We start from the raw sequence: 19,642 nt of genomic DNA, 5'->3' as shown, positions 1-19,642 counted from the left end.
CAGTCCATAGCTGGAATTGTCCTTCTTGGGAGTGAAATCAGGGTGTATCTGTTCCTCTGACTTCTGATTTAAGGGCCTGCTGGATTTTGTAGACATCTCAGGGGAGGAGTAAGAACTTGCTTTCTTTAGAAGATGACTGCAGATTGCGAGGTATTCTAGCAGTGATGTAAACCGTCTTCATTGACTCAAAATATTGCATCCGGGTGTTGCCATAGTAACAAAGATGTTCACATATCTCTTATGGGGGGGAGGGGTAAGAAGAATTCCAGAGTGATATGGTTCATGAGACTGCAGTCAGCTGTTTGCCAGGCTACAACTTGCAAAAATTTTAGGGAAAGGACAGAATGACAGGAGTGAATTGTGGGATGGCTACAGAGGTCGCCTGAGACTGATGCTTGGATCAGTACAGCAAAAACAGCTAAGGTCGCTACCTGTATTTTGTGGGTGCGATTCAGGCGCATATCTTAAATTTACATTTCTGCAGTTTAAGTCCTCTTTAAAGTAGGGTTCCCATATGTCTGGAATTTCCTGGACCAAGCTTGTATTCGGCCCTCGTAAACAGCACCTGGGCGGAAATCGCTTAAATTTCCGGGAAAATCCAGATGTTCAGCAACCCTTGTCGGAAGCGTAGATGTTGGGGAATTTCACAAAAAACAGCTCCGAAACTGAACAACTTTGGCCAACTTCTTTTGTGTCCAGATTGGCGCTGTGGGTTAAACCACAGAGCCTAGGACTTGCTGATCAGAAGGTCGGCGGTTCGAATCCCCGCAATGGGGTGAGCTCCCGTTGCTCGGTCCCTGCTCCTGCCAACCTAGCAGTTTGAAAGCACATCAAAGTGCAAGTAGATAAATAGGTACCGCTCTGGTGGGAAGGTAAACGGTGTTTCCGTGCGCTGCTCTGGTTCGCCAGAAGCAGCTTAGTCATGCTGGCCACATGACTCGGAAGCTGTACGCCAGCTCCCTCGGCCAATAAAACGAGATGAGCACCGCAACCCCAGAGTCGGTCACGACCGGACCTAATGGTCAGGGGTCCCTTTACCTTTACCTCTAACTTAAAAATGCTCATTCAACAAATCCACTTAGAAAAGCACCAAATGTCGGGTTTTTTGTGGTCGGGGAAGTGATGGGGGGGTCATGCGTGGAAAAGCACGAGATGAATGAATGGGAAGAGGTTAGAACCAGCTTAGCAAGCAAATTGGGACCAATTCAGAATGACGGCTCATTGCCTAATAACCTCCCCACAATCGAATCGGGTCATCTGGATGGGCCCACGGGGTCTTGTGACAATTTTAAAGGCTCAACAGATGTATTGAAGCATGAGCTGTTGTGGACTGGAGCCCATTTTGTGCGACATGACTTGTACTCTTCAGTTTTCAGGGTGTGAGATGTGTCTGATAGCTTGCTCTTTTTCTCACACGGTCTGTAGGGGAGGGAGAGAGGCCAGAAGGCCATAAAACATTAAGAGGCAGAGGCATGTCTGCAGAGCCCAGATGTTTGTGTAAGATAAAAAGTGGCCATTCATTTTATGCCAGCTAAAGGTGCTATCCGACTAGCTCAGGCATAGCCAAACTTGGCCCTTCAGCTGTTTTGGGACTACAGTTCCCATCATCCCTAACCACTGGTCCTTTTAGCTAGGGATGATGGTAGTTGTAGTCCCAAAACAGCTGGAGGGCCAAGTTTGGCCATGCCTGGACTAGCTGAATACTACGGCCAAATTTAAACCCACTTTGAGTAGACTGTGAGCAAACGCAGAAGAAAATACTTTATGTATTTATTTATTCAAAATTATAACAAGACATATTATCCAAAAACATATCATCCTTGCCCCCCCCTCATTTTTCCTCCCTCCCCCCCAAAACCCACCCCCCACCCCCTACCCCCTGACTTCCCTCAGTTCCAGTCTTTGGTTTCTCTAGGATTGCTGTTTTCTGCATGTTACAAAGTTGTATAGATCCTCAAACTATTTAGCTGATTATTATCAATAAAAGGTTTGTGAATGTTTATTCAAAACCTGCCAAGGAGTCCAGTTCGCTTTGTTGCGTCTTCAGATACTTTGTAATGGGTTCCCATTCATCCTTAAAGTCAGAGTTATCCTTGTCCCATAGCTTATATCAGAAGAAAATACTTAAGCGTCATTTCAGCTGGGAAGGGGACTTGGTTGGTTAAGTTGAAAGGCTTAAGATACGGTTTTTGAGCATAATCCGTTCCAGAAGACTGTTCAAGTTCTGAAACGTTTGAAAACTGAAAACTTAATCGGAAGCCGCGTGGCACGTTCGACTTCCGAAAAGGGTTCGAAAACCGAAATGTTCCTCAGTGTAGACGGTTGAAAACTGAGGTACCACTGTATTTGAAGATGGCTGTCATACCTCCTCTTTTCCAAGCTAAACATACACAGCTCCTTCAACTGTTCCTTCAGTTAAGTGTGATGTGCCTTGTGTTTGAGGCGTCCCTTGAAATGTAAATAGCAGCTTCTGAGAGGACCTTTGCTCCTTCGCTGCTGCTATTTACATAACCAAAGCAGACACACTGACAGCATTCACATGCCTAATGCCACATCCCATGTGGCCTTTAGATGGTGTGCAAGGAGGATACATTCAACAATGGTGGTGGACTCTCCTTCCTTGGAGATTTTAAAGCAGGCATCCCCATATTCGTCCCTCCAGAGAGCCAGTGTGGTGTAGTGGTTAAGAGCGGTGGACTCGTAACCTTGTGAACCGGGTTCGCTTCCCTGCTCCTCCACATGCAGCTGCTGGGTGACCTTGGGCCAGTCACACTTCTTTGAAGTCTCTCAGCCCCACTCACCTCACAGAGTGTTTGTTGTGGGGGAGGAAGGGAAAGGAGAATGTTAGCCGCTTTGAGACTCCTTAAGGGGAGTTAAAGGCAGGATATCAAGTCCAAACTCCTCCTCCTCTTCTTCTTCTTCTTCCAGTTGTTTTGGGACTACAACTTCCATCATCCCTGACCACTGGTCTTGTTAGCTAGGGATGATGGGAGTTGTAGTCCCAAAACAGCTGGAGGGCCGAGTTTGGGGGTGCCTGTTTTAAAGCAGAAGTTGGATGGACATCTGCCATGGATGCTTTAGCTGAGATTCCTGCATTGCAGGGGGTTGGACTAGATGACCCTTGGGTCCCTTCCAACTCTGTGAAATCTGTGATGCCTCCTTGGCATGTAGGAGGAAGGACGATAGCTCAGTGGTGCAACATCTCAGGGAAAGGACCATAGCTCAGTGGCAGAGCATCTGCTTTGCACGCAGCAGGTCCCAGGTTCAAATCCCGGCATCTCTAGGTAGGGCTGGCAAAAGCTCACTACCTGAAACCCTGGAGAGCTGTTGCCAGTCAATTCATAACAATAAAATAATGAACAGGGTGGCGATACAATGACTACTGCAATCGACACAAGATAACCAAGGCAACCATCTGTAAACAAACAATAGGACCCCTGACTATTAGGTCCAGTCGTGGCCGACGCTGGGGTTATGGCGCTCATCTCGCTTTATTGGCCGAGGGAGCCGGCGTACAGCTTCCGGGTCATGTGGCCAGCATGACTAAGCCGCATCTGGCAAACCAGAGCAGCGCACGGAAACGCCGTTTACCTTCCCGCCGGAGTGGTACCTATTTATCTACTTGCACTTTGACGTGCTTTCGAACTGCTAGGTGGGCAGGAGCTGGGACCGAACAACAGGAGCTCACCCCGTCACGGGGATTCGAACCGCCGACCTTCTGATCGGCAAGTCCTAGGCTCCGTGGTTTAACCCACAGCGCCACCCGCGTCCCACAAATGAACAATAAACGTCCATAAAAAGGGCAAAAGTAGTTTCTTTCCCAAATAGGTTTTATCTTAAACAATTGCAAACGCAGTAAATGAAGAGTCCAGTTGCAATATTCCAGTGGTTCAGTGTTCGGACATCGTTCCGGTAATCAGACATTTCGTCGCTAAAGAGTTTAGTCATCGAGCTGTCAAAATCAACTGTAACAGGATTGCACTGAATTTCCCCCCTTTATTTGAATTTATTTTACAATACACACGCATTAAACATAAAAATAATAATACGTAATCAACACTAAAACAAAAACAAAAAATAGAGAAAGACAACTAAAACATTGTTACTTACAAAAATTTATGCAAACAAACAAACATCAATATATATACCATACTTCCTTTCTTCTTTTCTTCCAATTGACTTCTTTCATCTTCAACACGGTTCTCTTTTCATTTTTGGTAAACTGTTTCCTTCTTAATTCCTTCTTACCTCTTTTTCTTTCTATTTTTGACTTACATACCTTAATTTATTTTGCAGAAGTTAATCATTTTTAATGTTTAATTCTGTATTGTGTTTTGAATACTTCGTTGGAAGCCACCCAGAGTGGCTGGGGAAACCCAGCCAGATGGGCAGGGTATAAATAATAACTTCTTCCTCCTCCTCCTCTTCTTCTTCTTCTTCTTCTTCTTCTTCTTCTTCTAGTATCCCCAGTAAAAAAGCTTCTGTTTTCTTAATAAAATTTTGTTTGAATATTTTCTTTAGCTCCTCATACACCATATCCCAGAAGCCCTTGATTTTATCACATGTTCACCACATATGTATGAATGTCCCCTCTACTTGATTACACCTCCAACACAGATTTGATTTTGTTTTATACATTTTGCATATTTTGGTTGGTGTTAAATACCATCAATAAAACATCTTTATCAGGTTTTCCCTTATTTCGCAAGCCGTAAATTTCCAACTTTCCATAATTTTCTCCATGATGATAGTTCGATAGTTTTACCTATATCTTAAGCCCATCTAATCATTACCTCTTTTGCTTTTTCGTCCTTAACTTCCCATTCCAACAGTGTTTCATATATATTAGAAATTACTTTTGACTTATTTTGTAATAACTCTTTGTGTAATAATGAGATTTCATATGTAAAGCCTCTTTTCTTCCACTGAATTAACAAGTGCAATAAGGAGAATTAAAATTAAAACTACGTTGAGAATACATAATTAAGACAGATCTTTGTAGTATATAATATGCTAGAGAAGACAGTATGTCTTTAGCAACGAAGAGTCGGATTGCTATTGTTTAAGATAAAACCTATTTGGGAAAGAAGCTACTTTTGCTAGTCAGTGTAGACAAGACTTAGCTAGAGGCACCAAGTGCCTGACTCAGTATAAGACATCTTCCTATGTAACTACTGGGTCCTCAACAGGTGCTGATAAATTTGATAACTATATAGGTAGAGGTAAAGGTACCCCTGACCGTTAGGTCCAGTTGTGGACGACTCTGGGGTTGCAGCGCTCATCTCGCTCTATAGGCCGAGGGAGCCGGCATTTGTCCGCAGACAGTTTCTGGGTCATGTGGCCAGCATGACGAAGCCGCTTCTGTTGAACCAGAGCAGCACACGAAACGCCGTTTACCTTCCCGCTGGAGCGGTACCTATTTATCTACTTGCACTTTGACATGCTTTTGAACTGCTAGGTTGGCAGGAGCAGGGACCGAGGAACGGGAGCTCACCCCGTTGCGGGGATTCGAACCTCTGAGCTTCTGATCAGCAAGCCCTAGGCTCTGTGGTTCAGACCACAGTACTACCCGCATCCCTTATAACTATATATGCGTATATAAATTGACACAAAAATCTGCTTTCAGGTATAGGGTCTGTGGCAGGAGCCCACCACTATCCTGATGTTTCCCAGATCCCCCGCCCTCGAACTCGTGACTTTTCACCCAGTGCTGACAGCACACTTTCAAGCTTATCTCTGCAGCGCGTCGGGGTAGAAGAAATGGGCTTCTGTGCAAACTCGGAGAAGCTCAAGCGGAGGCTTATTAAAGCAAACTGAACAGCACGCAGCTGTTTTAACAAAATGTGGGTCACGTCAGAGCTGCCGGAGCGTCGCTTTTACAAAGCGGCCTGCTGTTGCAGCGAGCGACTGATACGGCGCATCGTGAGCTGCAGTTATCGGCCTCAAACAGGTGGCGCTTTTATTCATGTGTGAGGCGCACGCAATGTGCAAACACTCCAGAAATAAAACGTGTGTGTTTTCGCAGGACAGAAGCTCTCTCGGCTGATTATCTATTTCAAACAAGCCGGAGACGGAATTGTTGCAATCGCCTCTCGCCTGCTGCAGGGGACGGGGCGGTTGTGTGACTCCCTCTGCCGTCCCCAAAGGTGACCCTGATAATCGCAATCACACAAACACACAAATTGGCAGGGAGGAGAAGAATGAGCTGCGAGGCTTGGATGCAGAGCAGGCTATAATTTTCACTCAAGGAAAGAAGCTTGACTGAGCATAGTCTGAGCATTGACTGTGCTATTGTACGCCATGCATAAAAGAGAAACCATGCCCCTTTGGACACCTTCGAATGCAAAGGAACAGGCAGTCCAGTGTTAGTCATTCCCATTGAGGTCAGTGGGAACTTTAGTTAAACCATGGGTAGGCAAACTAAGGCCTGGGGCCCGGATCCGGCCCAATCGCCTTCTAAATCCGGCCCATGGACGGTCCAGGAATCAGCGTGTTTTTACATGGGTAGAATGTGTCCTTTTATTTAAAATGCATCTCTGAGTTATTTGTGGGGCATAGGAATTTGTTCATTTTATTTTATTTTTTCAAAATGTAGTCTGGCCCCCCAGAAGGTCTGAGAGACAGTGGACCGTCCCCCTGCTGAAAAAGTTTGCTGACCCCTGGTTTAAGCACTAACCTGCAGGTTTCCCTGGGGAATAAAAGCAGGGCCAATGCAAGTGTGGATGAACTCTGTTGGTGCAGAGTTTCAGCCGTAAATATTGTACGTGTGAAACATTCAGAAAAAGTCTTGACATTAAGAGCTGTTCGGCAGCAGAACAGACTCCCTCGGGAGGTGGTGTACTCTCCTTCCTTGGAGGTCTTCAAGCAGAGGTTGGATGGCCATCTGTCATGGATGCTCCACCTGAGATTCCTGCATTGCAGGGGGTTGGACTAGATGACCCTCGGGTCCCTTCCAACTCTTAAGATTCTATGATTTTATGAAATCCCATCTTTTTCGGTCTGGATATGTCTGACAGGGCCCCAGAGTTTAATCAATAAATTGGTTTGAGGAATCAATCAATCAGCTAAAAGTGCCTACATTTAATCAGGCAGCATAACATTATTTTTTATTTTTTTAAAAAAATATTTTTAATACACGACTTTTAAAAACGGCAGATGGCAAGTAACGTTGTAAAAGTGTCCCCCTGTTTCTCTTTGACACAGGAAGGAAAGACTTTTCTACAAACGCTGGTAAGTCGCATGTGTGCATCCTCTTAACACTGCATGTTTCTTGCTTCAGAATGATTGCTTTGACTCATGTGCCTGCACTATTTTGCAGGTACTAATCTATTCCAGCTTGATCACCCCCCGCTTTTTAGTAGATGAATACAGGATCAACCGAATAAGCTTTTCCAATTGGGTGGATTTTTTTGTTTTGTTTATTGTTTTAAAGTGTATATTAGAATTAGGTTTTAAAATCTATTTTAATTGTTTCTTGTATTTTTTTTAAAACTTAAGTTAGTTTTTATTGCAGGATTATAAACCTCCTTGAGCCGTGCAAAAGGCAATTCATAGATAAACAAAATATGTTTTTCAAAAAAGTATATCATTTATCAGGTGGCAGACAGCATAGTTTCCATTTCATTTGCATTTTTTAGGGCAGTGATAGCCAACAGGTCGATCACGATCTACTGGTTCCCTAAAAACTTTGGCTTCCTAAAAACTTTGGTAGATCACTGCCTGTTTTCTTATGCTGTGAGTAGATCACAGTCTCTTGAAAGTTGGACATGCCTGTTTCAGGGAATTCAACCGTAAGTGCAAACACACAGGTTTTTAAAAAGTAGGATTTTCAGAGTCATTTCATATTTTAATTGTGATGCAAGCATCACTCACCACTCATTTAAAGGTGCAGAGGCCACTTTTCAAGGAGAAGGTTTGTGTGCTCTTTCTTCTTGACCTTGAAAAATAAAATGATTTAAGTGCCTGCTTCAAGGATGAAGGGAAAAGTGGGCTAATTGCACATCATTTCCCCGTATGCAGCACTATTTAGTTATTTAGAGAACTTTGCACAAGCCAGCGTAGAACAAATGGACCAATAGGTAAGAAAAATTCATAAAACAACACATTCCTTAAAAACACATCACAAACCAGCAAAGCACAGTTACTTATAGCGCCAGCCTTCAGGTCCCTCTTCCTCCAAACAGCTGCTGAAAAAGGTGTGTCTTGACTAGCCACCTAAAGCTATAGAGAGATGGAGCTAGATGCACCTCAGAAGGAGGGAGCCACCACTAAAAAGGCCCTTTCCTGGACTCCACACTACCTACTTCATACAGAGGAGAGACCACCAGGAGGGCTTTACCTGCTGATCTGAGAGAACGGGCTGGCTGATAAGCACAAGGTGCATCGTGTTCTTTAATTGAGCATTAACTAACCAAGCAGTGCTGTTTCTCAGCTTATTCCAGCGCTGACTTTGGCCCAGAGTGCGGGGCCGGGCTCCGGTTTGCTCTCTGCTAAAGCATGAGCCACCTTGCCGTTGCTCAGGCGTGATCCACAGAACCTGACATCGCGTCACTCGGTCGCACCTTGTTTTTCAGAAAGCTAATTGCTGTTTTCGGGACACACTTTCCCACAGCTGTGAAGGCGTGGTTTTTCTTTTCAGGAAGTGAAAATAACATACATTCACTGCAGACCTATGCCATAGAATCATGAAATCGTAGAGTTAGAAGAGATTTCAGAGAGTCGTCTTGTCCAACCTCTGCTTAAAAACCTCCAAGGAAGGAGAGTCCACAACCTCCCGAGGGAGACCATTCCACGGTCAAACAGCTCATACTGTCAGAAAGTTCTTCCTAAAGTTTAGTTAGAATCTCCTTTCTTGTAACTTGAAGCCACTGGTTCGAGTCCTACCCACCAGAGCAGGAGAAAACAAGCTTGCTCCGTCTACCAGGTGACAGCCCTTCAGACATTTGAAGATGGCTATCCTATCTCCTCTCAGTCTCCTCTTTTCCAGGCTAAACATACCCAGCTCCTTCAACTGTTCCTCATAAGGAACGGTTGGTTCCCAGTCCCTTCATCATCTTGGTCGGCCTCCTCTGCACGCGTTCCAGCTTGTCAGCATCCTTCCTAAATTGTGGCGCCCAGAATTGGATACAGGACTCCAGGTGTGGTTTGACTAAAACAGAATAGAGTGGTACTATGACTTCCCTTGATCTGGACGCTATACGTCTGTTGATGCAGCCTAGAATAGCATTTGCTTTTTTTGCTGCTGCATCACGCCATTGACTCGTGTTAAGCTTGTGGTCCACCAAGGCCCCTAGATCCTTTTCACGTGTACTACTGGTAAGCCAAAGCACTTGGGGCCACCGTTCAAATCATCGAATTATAGAGTTGGAAAGGACCTTGAGGAACATGTAGTTTAACCCTCTGCAGTGCAGGAATATGCAGCTGTCCCGCAGAGGGATCGAACCTGCAACCTTAGCTGACCATCTGTCCTGAACTATCCTGAATGCACTTGTCTTAGAGCTGTGGATTAGGCTTAGAGCATCAGTTGCCGGCATGATGGATGAGACTTTGCAAGACAACTTCCTCTACAGTGGTACCTCGGGTTAAGAACTTAATTCATTCCAGAGGTCCGTTCTTAACCTGAAACTGTTCTTAACCTGAGGTACCACTTTAGCTAATGGGGCCTCCCACTGCCACCGCACAATTTCTGTTCTCATCCTGAAGCAAAGTTCATAACCTGAGGCACTGTTTCTGGGTTAGCGGAGTCTGTAACCTGAAGTGTATGTAACCTGAAGCGTCTGTAACCTGAGGTACCACTGTACTGCTAAGAGTGAACACTCAGAGAGGGCCATATATGCTGTATATGCTGTCACCATGAGTTTGTTTCAATGCCTGCACTGAGCCTGCATCCAAAATCCTGTGCCCATTTCACCATAACTGCCTGGACTTGTTCTTCTTTTGTTTCCCATTCCAAAAGGTAATCGTAGATTCGTGAAATATTCTTTCCTTTGATAAAAATTAATTCTCTTTCAAATTTAGATGTTTCTTTTCCTTGTTTTAAATCCATGGCCAATCTTTGCTGTAACTGAAAATATTGTAATCAATCCGTTAGGTAAAGGTAAAGGGACCCCTGACCATTAGGTCCAGTCGTGACCGACTCTGGGGTTGCGGCGCTCATCTCGTTTTATTGGCCAAGGGAGCCGGCGTACAGCTTCTGGGTCATGTGGCCAGCATGACTAAGCCACTTCTGGCGAACCAGAGCAGCGCACGGAAACGCCATTTACCTTCCTGCTGGAATGGTACCTATTTATCTACTTGCACTTTGACGTGCTTTCAAACTGCTAGGTTGGCAGGAGCAGGGACCGAGCAACGGGAGCTCACCCCGTCGTGGGGATTTGAACTGCCGATCTTCTGATCGACAAGTCCTAGGCTCTGTGGTTTAACTCACAGCACCACCTGCGTCCCAACCAATCCGTTAGGTGACTTATAATTCCCTCATATTTTTTCAATGCAGGCTTGTCTTTATCTATTTCTAGGACTAATCAGTATGTGGGCCAATCTGCTTCCATATTTCTTTTTTTTACTGTGGGCATCGCCAACAGAAGCCGTTGCAGAGCCTGTGGCACGTTCAGCTGCTTGTGTGCTGAACTCTGTCCCCATGCAGCCAATCGCCCTGGATAAATATTTCCAGAGGAGTAGCCTTCTGCAGCAAACACAGCAGAGTCCTGCCGCACCTCAAAGACTAACATCATATAACTTGCTTATATAAGTACGTTTCCCAGCACAATTCAAAGTGTTGGTGCTGACCTTTAAAGCCCTAAACGGCCTCGGTCCAGTATATCTGAAGGAGTGTCTCCACTCCCATCGTTCTGCCCATACACTGAGGTCCAGCGCTGAGGGCCTTCTGGCGGTTCCCTCACTGTGAGAAGCCAAGTTACAGGGAACCAGGCAGAGGGCCTTCTCGGTAGTGGCACCCGCCCTGTGGAACACCCTCCCACCAGATGTCAAAGAGAACAACAACTACCAGACTTTTAGAAGATATCTGAAGGCGGCCCTGTTTAGGGAAGATTTTAATGTTTGATGCATTACTGTATTTTAATGTTTTGTTGGAAACCGCCCAGCATGGCTGGGGAAGCCCAGCCAGATGGGCGGGGTATAAATAATAAATTATTATTATTATTATTATTATTATTATTATTATTATTAGTCTAGATTCAGGTAGGTAGCCGTGTTGGTCTGGCGCAGTCGAAATAAAATAATAATAATAATGAATTGTCCAGTAGCACCTTATAGACCAACTAAGTTTGTTCTGGTATAAGCAAGAGAGTCTGCATGCAAGACTCTCTTGCTGGTTTTTCCTGGAGATGCTCAGGATTGAACCAGCTGAGGGGTGTGTGTGCATCTGCTTTGCGTACATAAAGTCTGAAGTTGAATCCTTGGCATCTCCAGTTAAGGCCTAAAACCCCATAGCTGTCAACTGTCCCTTATTTGACAGGAAAGTCCCTTATCCCAGGGCCGTGTCCCGCTGCCGTCCCTTATTGTTGATGTCCCTTAAATTTCCCGTGTTTCAAAGGAAGCAGCTCCTCTCCCTCCCTCCTTGCCTGCCGGCCAGGGAGGAGGGAGGCTCCAATAAGGAGTCTAAGAACGACTGGGGGGGTGGAGCTTGCATGCCTGGTGCCAATCAAATCGGCCGCGTTGCCTGGGGACTTGCCTTTGCTCAGCGCTTCCCAGCGGAGAGGTGACGGTGGTTTCCCTTGCTGCATCCCCTTTGCCGGGTTGCTGCGCTGTGGGAACCACCGCTTGAGGCTTCGTTTGGCTGCTGGCTGGGGTTTCTGCAGTTGGCTCAGAGGGGCTCAGAAGTTGAACTCTGAAAATCCCTTATTTTGGCTGCTGATCCCTTATTTTCAAGGCTGCTGGTCCCTTATTTTCAAATCTGTAAGCTGACAGCTATGAAAACCCTGGAAAATGGCTGCCAGTCAGTGTAGACAGTACCAAGGTAATTGGACCAATGGTCTGACTACTTTATAAAACAACTTCCTGTGTTCCTGGGAGAGGAACAGCGGATGGTTAGCAAGGATTTCTCCCACTCCTTCCTGGAGATCCCAGGGATCGAACCATCGGCTTTCTGTGTGCACGGCATCTGAGCGACGGCCCGTCCCAGTGCCTCCTGCGCACAGTTTATGCTGCTGGCAGATGCGTTGTGCATTAAACCATGTGCAAGATTGCCCAAGTCTGCTCCGCACAGCCTTTCCTCAGAGCTACGGCCCACACAAGTTCTCTTGGTGTTCAGTCTTGTGTGTGTGTGTGTGCATGCAAATACACGCGCTATATAATTAGCCCCTCGTTATGAAGGGTGCTATAGGAACCAGCAGGGAAATAATGTGTTGCTCCAAATGTATAATGAAATTCAATTAGCGCAAACGGCATAAGAACAGTTTATGGGCCGCTGATTGGGTGGTGGTGGGTTTCTAATTGGAAAAATACCGGTAACGCGAGCTTCCCTATTATCTCTGCTCCACCTCCCACCCCAAAAGTCGGGAATGAAACTGGTATTAAAAGGAGCCTTGGCTGACAATGCTGCTGCCCCCCCAAGTTTAATGTGCACGGATTGAATCTCCCTCTGATGCAGTTGAGGAATTGCTTTGTGTGCACTTAAAAAAGTCCCCCCTTTTTTTCTTTTAAATGAAAGCTGTGGTGGTAGCAATAGGCTGCCACTGATGATTGTGCCTTGCATGCTTCCAATACCATCTCCTTTGCTGAATGAGCGAGTGCTGCAAAACACAGGGGTTTCTCTGCAAAACGCTGCAAAAAAACAAAAACCCTGCAAATCTTTTGCACAGGTTTGGTGAGGATCCCAAATCTTGGGGTGCGTAGTCAATTTTCCTAGAGTGAGCAATCTTTGGGCATGGTGGCTGGCAGCTTTCTTCCACTCCTGCATCGGGAAAGGCTGGTTTCTGCAACCTGTAAAAATTACGGAATTCTAGCACGGTTGTGTAATTTCTCGTTTTGCATAATTCATTCTGCAGAGTTTTTAGATTTATTTCTTTCTTTCTTGCATGATATATTTAACTGCTTGCCTGTCCTGGAGCAGGACAAGAAATTCATTGGGGTAGGGCAGCGATATATCCCATCCCTGTACTTCCGGCTTCTGTGATCATCGCTGGGCATTACATCTAAGCATATCCCAGGGGGTGGTCAGCAGCCATCTGCATTAACTGGCCGGCTAAACCAGGTCAGGGTAGCTGACGGGTCTCGAACCCTCAGTGAGTTAGGGATTTCCTTCATGCAAAGACAGGCTCTAGCGGATTGAGCAGACAAACCAATTGTGGGTCCAACGGTCAAGAAGGCAGTTTCCACATGTGCTGTAGAGGGAAGTGAGGGGCAGGTGGGGCTTGTCAACCTGGCAAGGTAGCCCGTCTAGGAGATCCTGAAACTCTGCTGCCTTGCAGGATGAAATATACTCAGAGTCAAGAGTGGATTTCATGCTCTTTATTCAGCTCACAGTGGTGAGGAGGAATGAAAGTTTCCCCAAAGTATCTGCATTATATACATTATTTACACAACGGGCTGCACGTGATTGGCTAATTCAGGAATTCTCCTGTAGGCCAATCAGGTTGCTGATTCACTTCCACCTGGAGCTGGATTGGGTGGCTCCTGCAGACCAATCCTACTGCTGCATTGTTCTAGGACCAATCAGACTGCTGCATTCTGAATCCTATTGTTCTAGGACCAATCAGACTGCTGCATTTTGGATCCTATTCAACTCAGTACACAACACAGGAAATCTTCAGGAGAAGAAAAGGCTCAAGAGTAAACCCTACACAAATCCAGAGTGGAGTCCTTAAGATGGTTGGATGGCGCCTTCCATCAGCTCCTGTAGCCAAGTTGGTCCTCAATGTCTTGCTCTGCTTTCCTTTGGACCACATGAGCCAGGCTGGGAGGGAGGGTCTTGTCATCTGGGCAGCCCAGGACCTCCATAAATACCACCCAGGCTTGCGTTCTGCGGGGGGGGGGGTGTGTGTGTGTGTCACATAATAATAATAATAATAATAATAATAATAATAATAATAATAATAATTTATACCCCATCCTCCCCAGCCAAGACTGGACTCAGGGCGGCTAACACCAGATATAAAAACAATTGATTAAAATACAACTTAAAAACAAGATTAAAATACAACATTAAAATGCAGCCTCATTTCAGTAGAGACTCAAATCAAAAACTTTTGGGGGATGAAAACGTCAAATCTTCACCAAGGCCAACTATCCAGACTGGTCCTACATGGGCCAGAAAAAAGCCAGGGAAGTCCACAAATCGGAGTTCCATCACAGAGAGAGTCATCGAATTCCATAGGATTTCCTTCTGAGTAGACATGGTTACAGTTGCGCCGTCAAGCTGGGCCTAAAGGCAACAGGCCTCTTCTTTTCCTACCCTTTCCTGCGGCTCCCTCGGGAATCCTGCCTCTTTTTACAAATGCTTAATCCCTCTGCGTTGTCACCGTCAACATCTGGGAACGCCCATTTGCCGACATGACCCCGCAAAGCGCCAGCTTAACACCTTGTGCTTTCTTCACCGCCAGTTACTCCTGAAGCGATTGGGTTCCTCTCAGCTGTCGGGGTCTTCATCGTCCTCTTTGCGGTCCTCTTCCTCTTCATCAACAAGAAGCTGTGCTTTGAGAAGATTGGGGGCCTCCCCTGCTTGGAACAACGCGGGAAACGTAAGCGCTACAAAGAGAAGTCGGCCGTTCACGAGAGCCTTGGTAAGTCCCGCCATACTCCTTAAAAGAAATCCGAGTAATTTAAGGAATAGATCGAAATCTCCCGCTTTTAGCAAAACTCTAAATTGATTGGAACTGCTATCTTTTGCTTTCTGGCACCCGTTGGCCACATTTGCACGTCACACGAAAGAGCCATCAATTAGCCACAATGGGGAACCTTTTCCACCTTGGGCCTGAATGATTAGCTCGAATTCCAGTATTGCAGGGAGCATAGGTGCCGGCTTCTAGAGGCCAAGGCAGTTTTGGCCCCCCCAGTGGTTTTTTTGAGGGGTGGGTAGGCCCCCTCAATATTCAGAGGGTGTTTGGTTCCACCTCCCAGCTCCTTGCGATGTTAGGACATCCCACCAGTTCCCCTCAATCAACTTGAGAAGATGACACCTCTGGGCAGGGGCTTGGAGTTTGGGTCGATTTGGACCCCTTCCAATTCCACAGGTGTATGATTCCAAGGGCCACATTTCCCTGTGGGCAACCTTCCAGGGTCCACATGCTGGTGGTGGGAGGGGCCAGAGGTAAAAGTGGGTGGAGCAAAAAATGTAAGGGCAGAGAAAGAGGTCTGGATGATGCCATTCAGCACCTCCTCATCCTGTTGTTTATGTTTTTAGATATGCTGCAAGCCACCCAGAGTGGCTAGGGAAACCCAGCCAGATGAGTGGGGTATAATAATAAAATTATTATTATTATTATTATTATTATTATTATTATTATTATTATTATTACAGTGGCACCTCAGGTTACCTACGCTTCAGGTTACATATGCTTTGGGTTACACACTCCGCTAACCCAGAAATAGTGCTTCAGGTTAAGAACTTTGCTTCAGGATAAGAACAGAAATCAGGCTCCCGCGGTGCGGCAGCAGCAGAGGCCCCATTAGCAAAAGTGGTGCTTCAGGTTAAGAACAGTTTCAGGTTAAGAACAGACCTTCGGAATGAATTAAATACTTAACCTGAGGTACCACTGTACTGTGTCATGCAGAAGCTGGAATGATCCCATGTGAGTCTCAGGCTTGCACAAATTCTCCAGGAAGAGGACTCCCAACAGCATTTTGCTTCATTTCTGCTGAATATTTTGAACTTTTTGCATGCAAACAGGGGTTTGCGGTTTATAACAAACTCAGGTTTGTTTAACCAAGGCTTGGAGTTGACTTGCTTTGAAAGTGACCAGAGTATTTTATAAGCCCCACCAATGACAAGCCGAGAGTTTCATGAAAAAGAAGCGCGGCTAAAGTTGTGCTCTGGACCAGAGGGGGAGACAAAAGGGGGGCATCCAGGGCAGGTGGGGCTCACTTCGGCTCATGCCACACTAAACTATGGCTTGCCGTGACGTGCCAATGCAGCCATTACGTTTGCTCTGACAGCAATGAGTTCTACGAGAGTAAATGGTAAAATTTCATAATAATGCTGGAATAATAATTCCTATATTTTATTCTTATCTTCTGGGGTGTCTTGGATGTGAGGCAACAGCCACATGCGAAATTGATGGTGTTTCCTTTTGGGTGCTTTCTACTTGGTGATGGCTGTTCTCCTCCTGCTTCTTTGGCATTGGGAGGTAGGGTTAGGTTTAGGGTCAATGTTGGAGGTAGGGTTAGGTTAAGGTTGGGTTTAGGGTTAGGATTGGGTTGGAGGTAGGGTTAGGGTTACGGTTGGGCAAGATCAACTGCAGGGTTTGCAAAACTTGGGTCTCCGGCTGTTTTTGGACTACAGTTCCCATCATCCCTGACCACTGGTCCTGCTCACTAGGGACGATGGGAGTTGTAGTCCAAAAACAGCCAGAGACCCAAATCTGGGAAACCGCAATCTACTGGGAAGAGTTACTTGGGCTCACTTGGACCTGAGCTGTTTGGTTTCTTTGAACAAAGCGTTACCGTATTTTTCGCCCTATAAGACGCACCAGACCACAAGACGCATCTAGTTTTTGGAGGAGGAAAACAAGAAAAAAAATATTCTGAATCTCAGAAGCCAGAACAGCAAGAGGGATTGCTGCACAGTGAAAGCTATCACAGAAGCCAGAACAGCAAGGGGGATTGCTGCTTTCATTGCGCAGCAATCCCTCTTGCTGTTCTGGCTTCTGGAATAGCTGTGCAGCCTGCATTCGCTCCATAAGACGCACACACATTTCCCCTTACTTTTTAGGAGGGAAGAAGTGAGTCTTATAGAGCAAAAAATACGGTAACTACACTGATGCTTTGTGAGTTATTTTTGACCTGACCCTGGCACCTGCCTCTGACAACATGGGAATTGCAGGTGGTGAGCTCAATGTCAGGGGGAGCGTGTTTTCATGGCACCTGGGATGGGTGCACCAAAATGTGCCCTCGAAAAATCTGTGCCTCAGGGCCAGTGGCGCAGCGTGAGTTGTCAGCACCCGGGGCAAGGCAAGTAATTTGCGCCCCCTAAGCCGGGGCAAGGCAAGTAATTTGCGCCCCCCCCCGCTGCACTGTCCCTCCCCCAGATAGTCCCTCGCTCTCTCTCCGCTCCGCACCGCACCGCACGCCTGGCACCCCCCCCTCCACAGTGGGCGGCGACCCGGCGGCTCGGATCGGATTCGCACAGCCAGCACTGCAGTGAGAGTGAGTGAGCCAGGTAGGGGCAGAGAGCTGCGAGTGCGAGCGCCCCCCCCCCCAGATGTTGCGGCCGGTGCGGCCGGCCCCCCCTGCACCCCCACGCTACGCCACTGCTCAGGACTACAGTTCCCGCCCTTGCTATGCCTCTGGAAGAGCTCACTCTTGCCCTCAGGTCCTGCTTGCAGAATCCCATTTAGCATTTGGTTGGCAGCTTTAGGAACAGGATACTGGATGAAGTGGGGGTGTGGCCTGATCCTGTTCTATATTCCTATGCCATGAGGAAGGCCAGCAGTTGAGACTCGGAAGCAGTGCAGGGATAGGCGTCCCTGCTCCTTCCATTCTCATGGATTTGTACCCGTTTCCAGAAACGTGAGGAGAGGTCTTGCATTGCGTAGCTTGTGGGGCTCGCCTTAGCCTTTTGTTTTGTTCTCCGCCACTCTCTCACTGTTACACAAACACCGATATCGCTCTGTTAAAAAGTTCCCTTTGTTGAGAGCTTTGCAAAGTCTTTCTTTCTCCTGGCAAGTATTGCAATGTGAGTGCCTTAAAAAAAATATTAAAAAAATGACAACATCTCTCCTTCGCTGCGTTGTGGGCGTCGGTGCTTTTTGGAGCTGCCACAGACGGCAGTGCAAACGTATATTTACCAAAGCTTTTAAAAAATGTGAATTATTAATAAACAGGGTAGGTTTTAAAAACTGAGGAAAGTGGGAGGAATAGTGGGGGGGCCCGGGGCTGAGAAGACTTGCCTGCACGCTATAGTGATTTGCATTTGAAAGCAATTCTTACATGATTGTCAAGTAAATCCTTTAAAATGTGGTATTTATAATGGAAAGGCTCATATCGCCTTGAACCGCAGCCTGTACTGTGGGAGAAAGATGGCATTTGTATTGTTGTAGCCTTGGGTGTGTATATATAGAGACAGTGCTGCTACTTATGAATTATACTGGGAAATTGAAGTAGGTAACAGTTTTTCCTTTTTTGCTAAAATGGGCAAGGTGATGTCAAAGCTATTCAGAACATTTACCTGTTCGCTCTGTTGTCTTGGGATGGGGGTTAGAATCATAGAATCATGGAATCATAGAGTTCGAAGAGACCACAAGGGCCATCGAGTCCAACCCCCTGCCAAGCAGGAAACACCATCAGAGCACTCCTGACATATGGTTGTCAAGCCTCTGCTTAAAGACCTCCAAAGAAGGAGACTCCACCACACTCCTTGGCAGCAAATTCCACTGTCGAACAGCTCTTACTGTCAGGAAGTTCTTCCTAATGTTTAGGTGGAATCTTCTTTCTTGTAGTTTGGATCCATTGCTCCGTGTCCGCTTCTCTGGAGCAGCAGAAAACAACCTTTCTCCCTCCTCTATGTGACATCCTTTTATATATTTGAACATGGCTATCATATCACCCCTTAACCTCCTCTTCTCCAGGCTAAACATGCCCAGCTCCCTTAGCCGTTCCTCATAAGGCATCGTTTCCAGGCCTTTGACCATTTTGGTTGCCCTCCTCTGGACACGTTCCAGTTTGTCAGTGTCCTTCTTGAACTGTGGTGCCCAGAACTGGACACAGTACTCCAGGTGAGGTCTGACCAGAGCAGAATACAGTGGCACAATTACTTCCCTTGATCTAGATGCTATACTCCTATTGATGCAGCCCAGAATTGCATTGGCTTTTTTAGCTGCCGCGTCACACTGTTGGCTCATGTCAAGTTTGTGGTCAACCAAGACTCCTAGATCCTTTTCACATGTACTGCTCTCAAGCCAGGTGTCACCCATCTTGTATTTGTGCCTCTCATTTTTTTTGCCCAAGTGCAATACTTTACATTTCTCCCTGTTAAAGTTCATCTTGTTTGTTTGTAATAGATGTACCAAGAGGAAGAGGAATTTGACCCAAACACCCTTTGTGCTCATGCATGCTCTATCTTGAAGGAAATTTGACACCTCTTCTGAAACCACATATCAAGTCTGGGGACCACATTTAGGATGTGATGGGGCGCTCCCATTTGTTCATCTGCCTCTGCTGCTTTCACATAACGAAAGGAAAGTGGGGGCGACTTTGGTAACGAAAGGGTGTGCAGTTTAGGGGAGCGAAATCTTCCCTGCTTTGCATCCTCGACTCCAGCCCCTCCCAGTTTCCTCCCAATCAAACTCACTTCTGGTATTTGAACCAGATTAGGGGGAAAATAGGGACGTGGGTGGGGCTGTGGGTTAAACCACTGAGCCTAGGGCTTGCCGATCAGACGGTCGGCGGCTCGAATTCCCGTGACAGGATGAGCTCCCGTTGCTCAGTCCCTGCTCCTGCCAACCCAGCAGTTCAAAAGCACCTAAAAGTG

At 46.4% G+C, this 19,642-nt stretch overlaps 1 protein-coding gene across 4 annotated transcripts in view; it reads left to right on the top strand.

The window, feature by feature from the left end:
- The window catches only part of SYT16 (synaptotagmin 16), a 109,011-nt gene that overhangs the window by 39,599 nt on the left and 49,770 nt on the right, over positions 1 to 19,642 (top strand). For 2 of the 4 annotated variants that reach the window (XM_083436826.1, XM_083436825.1), the window contains exons 2-3: positions 7,204 to 7,230; positions 14,559 to 14,738. Coding sequence is in view for 1 of the 4 variants with exons in the window: in XM_083436825.1 (XP_083292951.1) it covers positions 7,204 to 7,230; positions 14,559 to 14,738 (207 nt within the window). In the remaining 3 variants the exon portion in view is untranslated. The remainder of the gene's footprint in view (positions 1 to 7,203; positions 7,231 to 14,558; positions 14,739 to 19,642) is intronic. The other 2 variants (XM_083436827.1, XM_083436828.1) reach the window with 1 other exon arrangement.

This window comes from Podarcis tiliguerta, assembly GCF_965153285.1.
Source record: "Podarcis tiliguerta genome assembly, chromosome: 1".
NCBI classification, from domain to species: Eukaryota; Metazoa; Chordata; class Lepidosauria; order Squamata; family Lacertidae; genus Podarcis; species Podarcis tiliguerta.
Note: the sequence above shows the minus strand (reverse complement) of the source record. Positions and strands in the feature narration are given on the sequence as shown.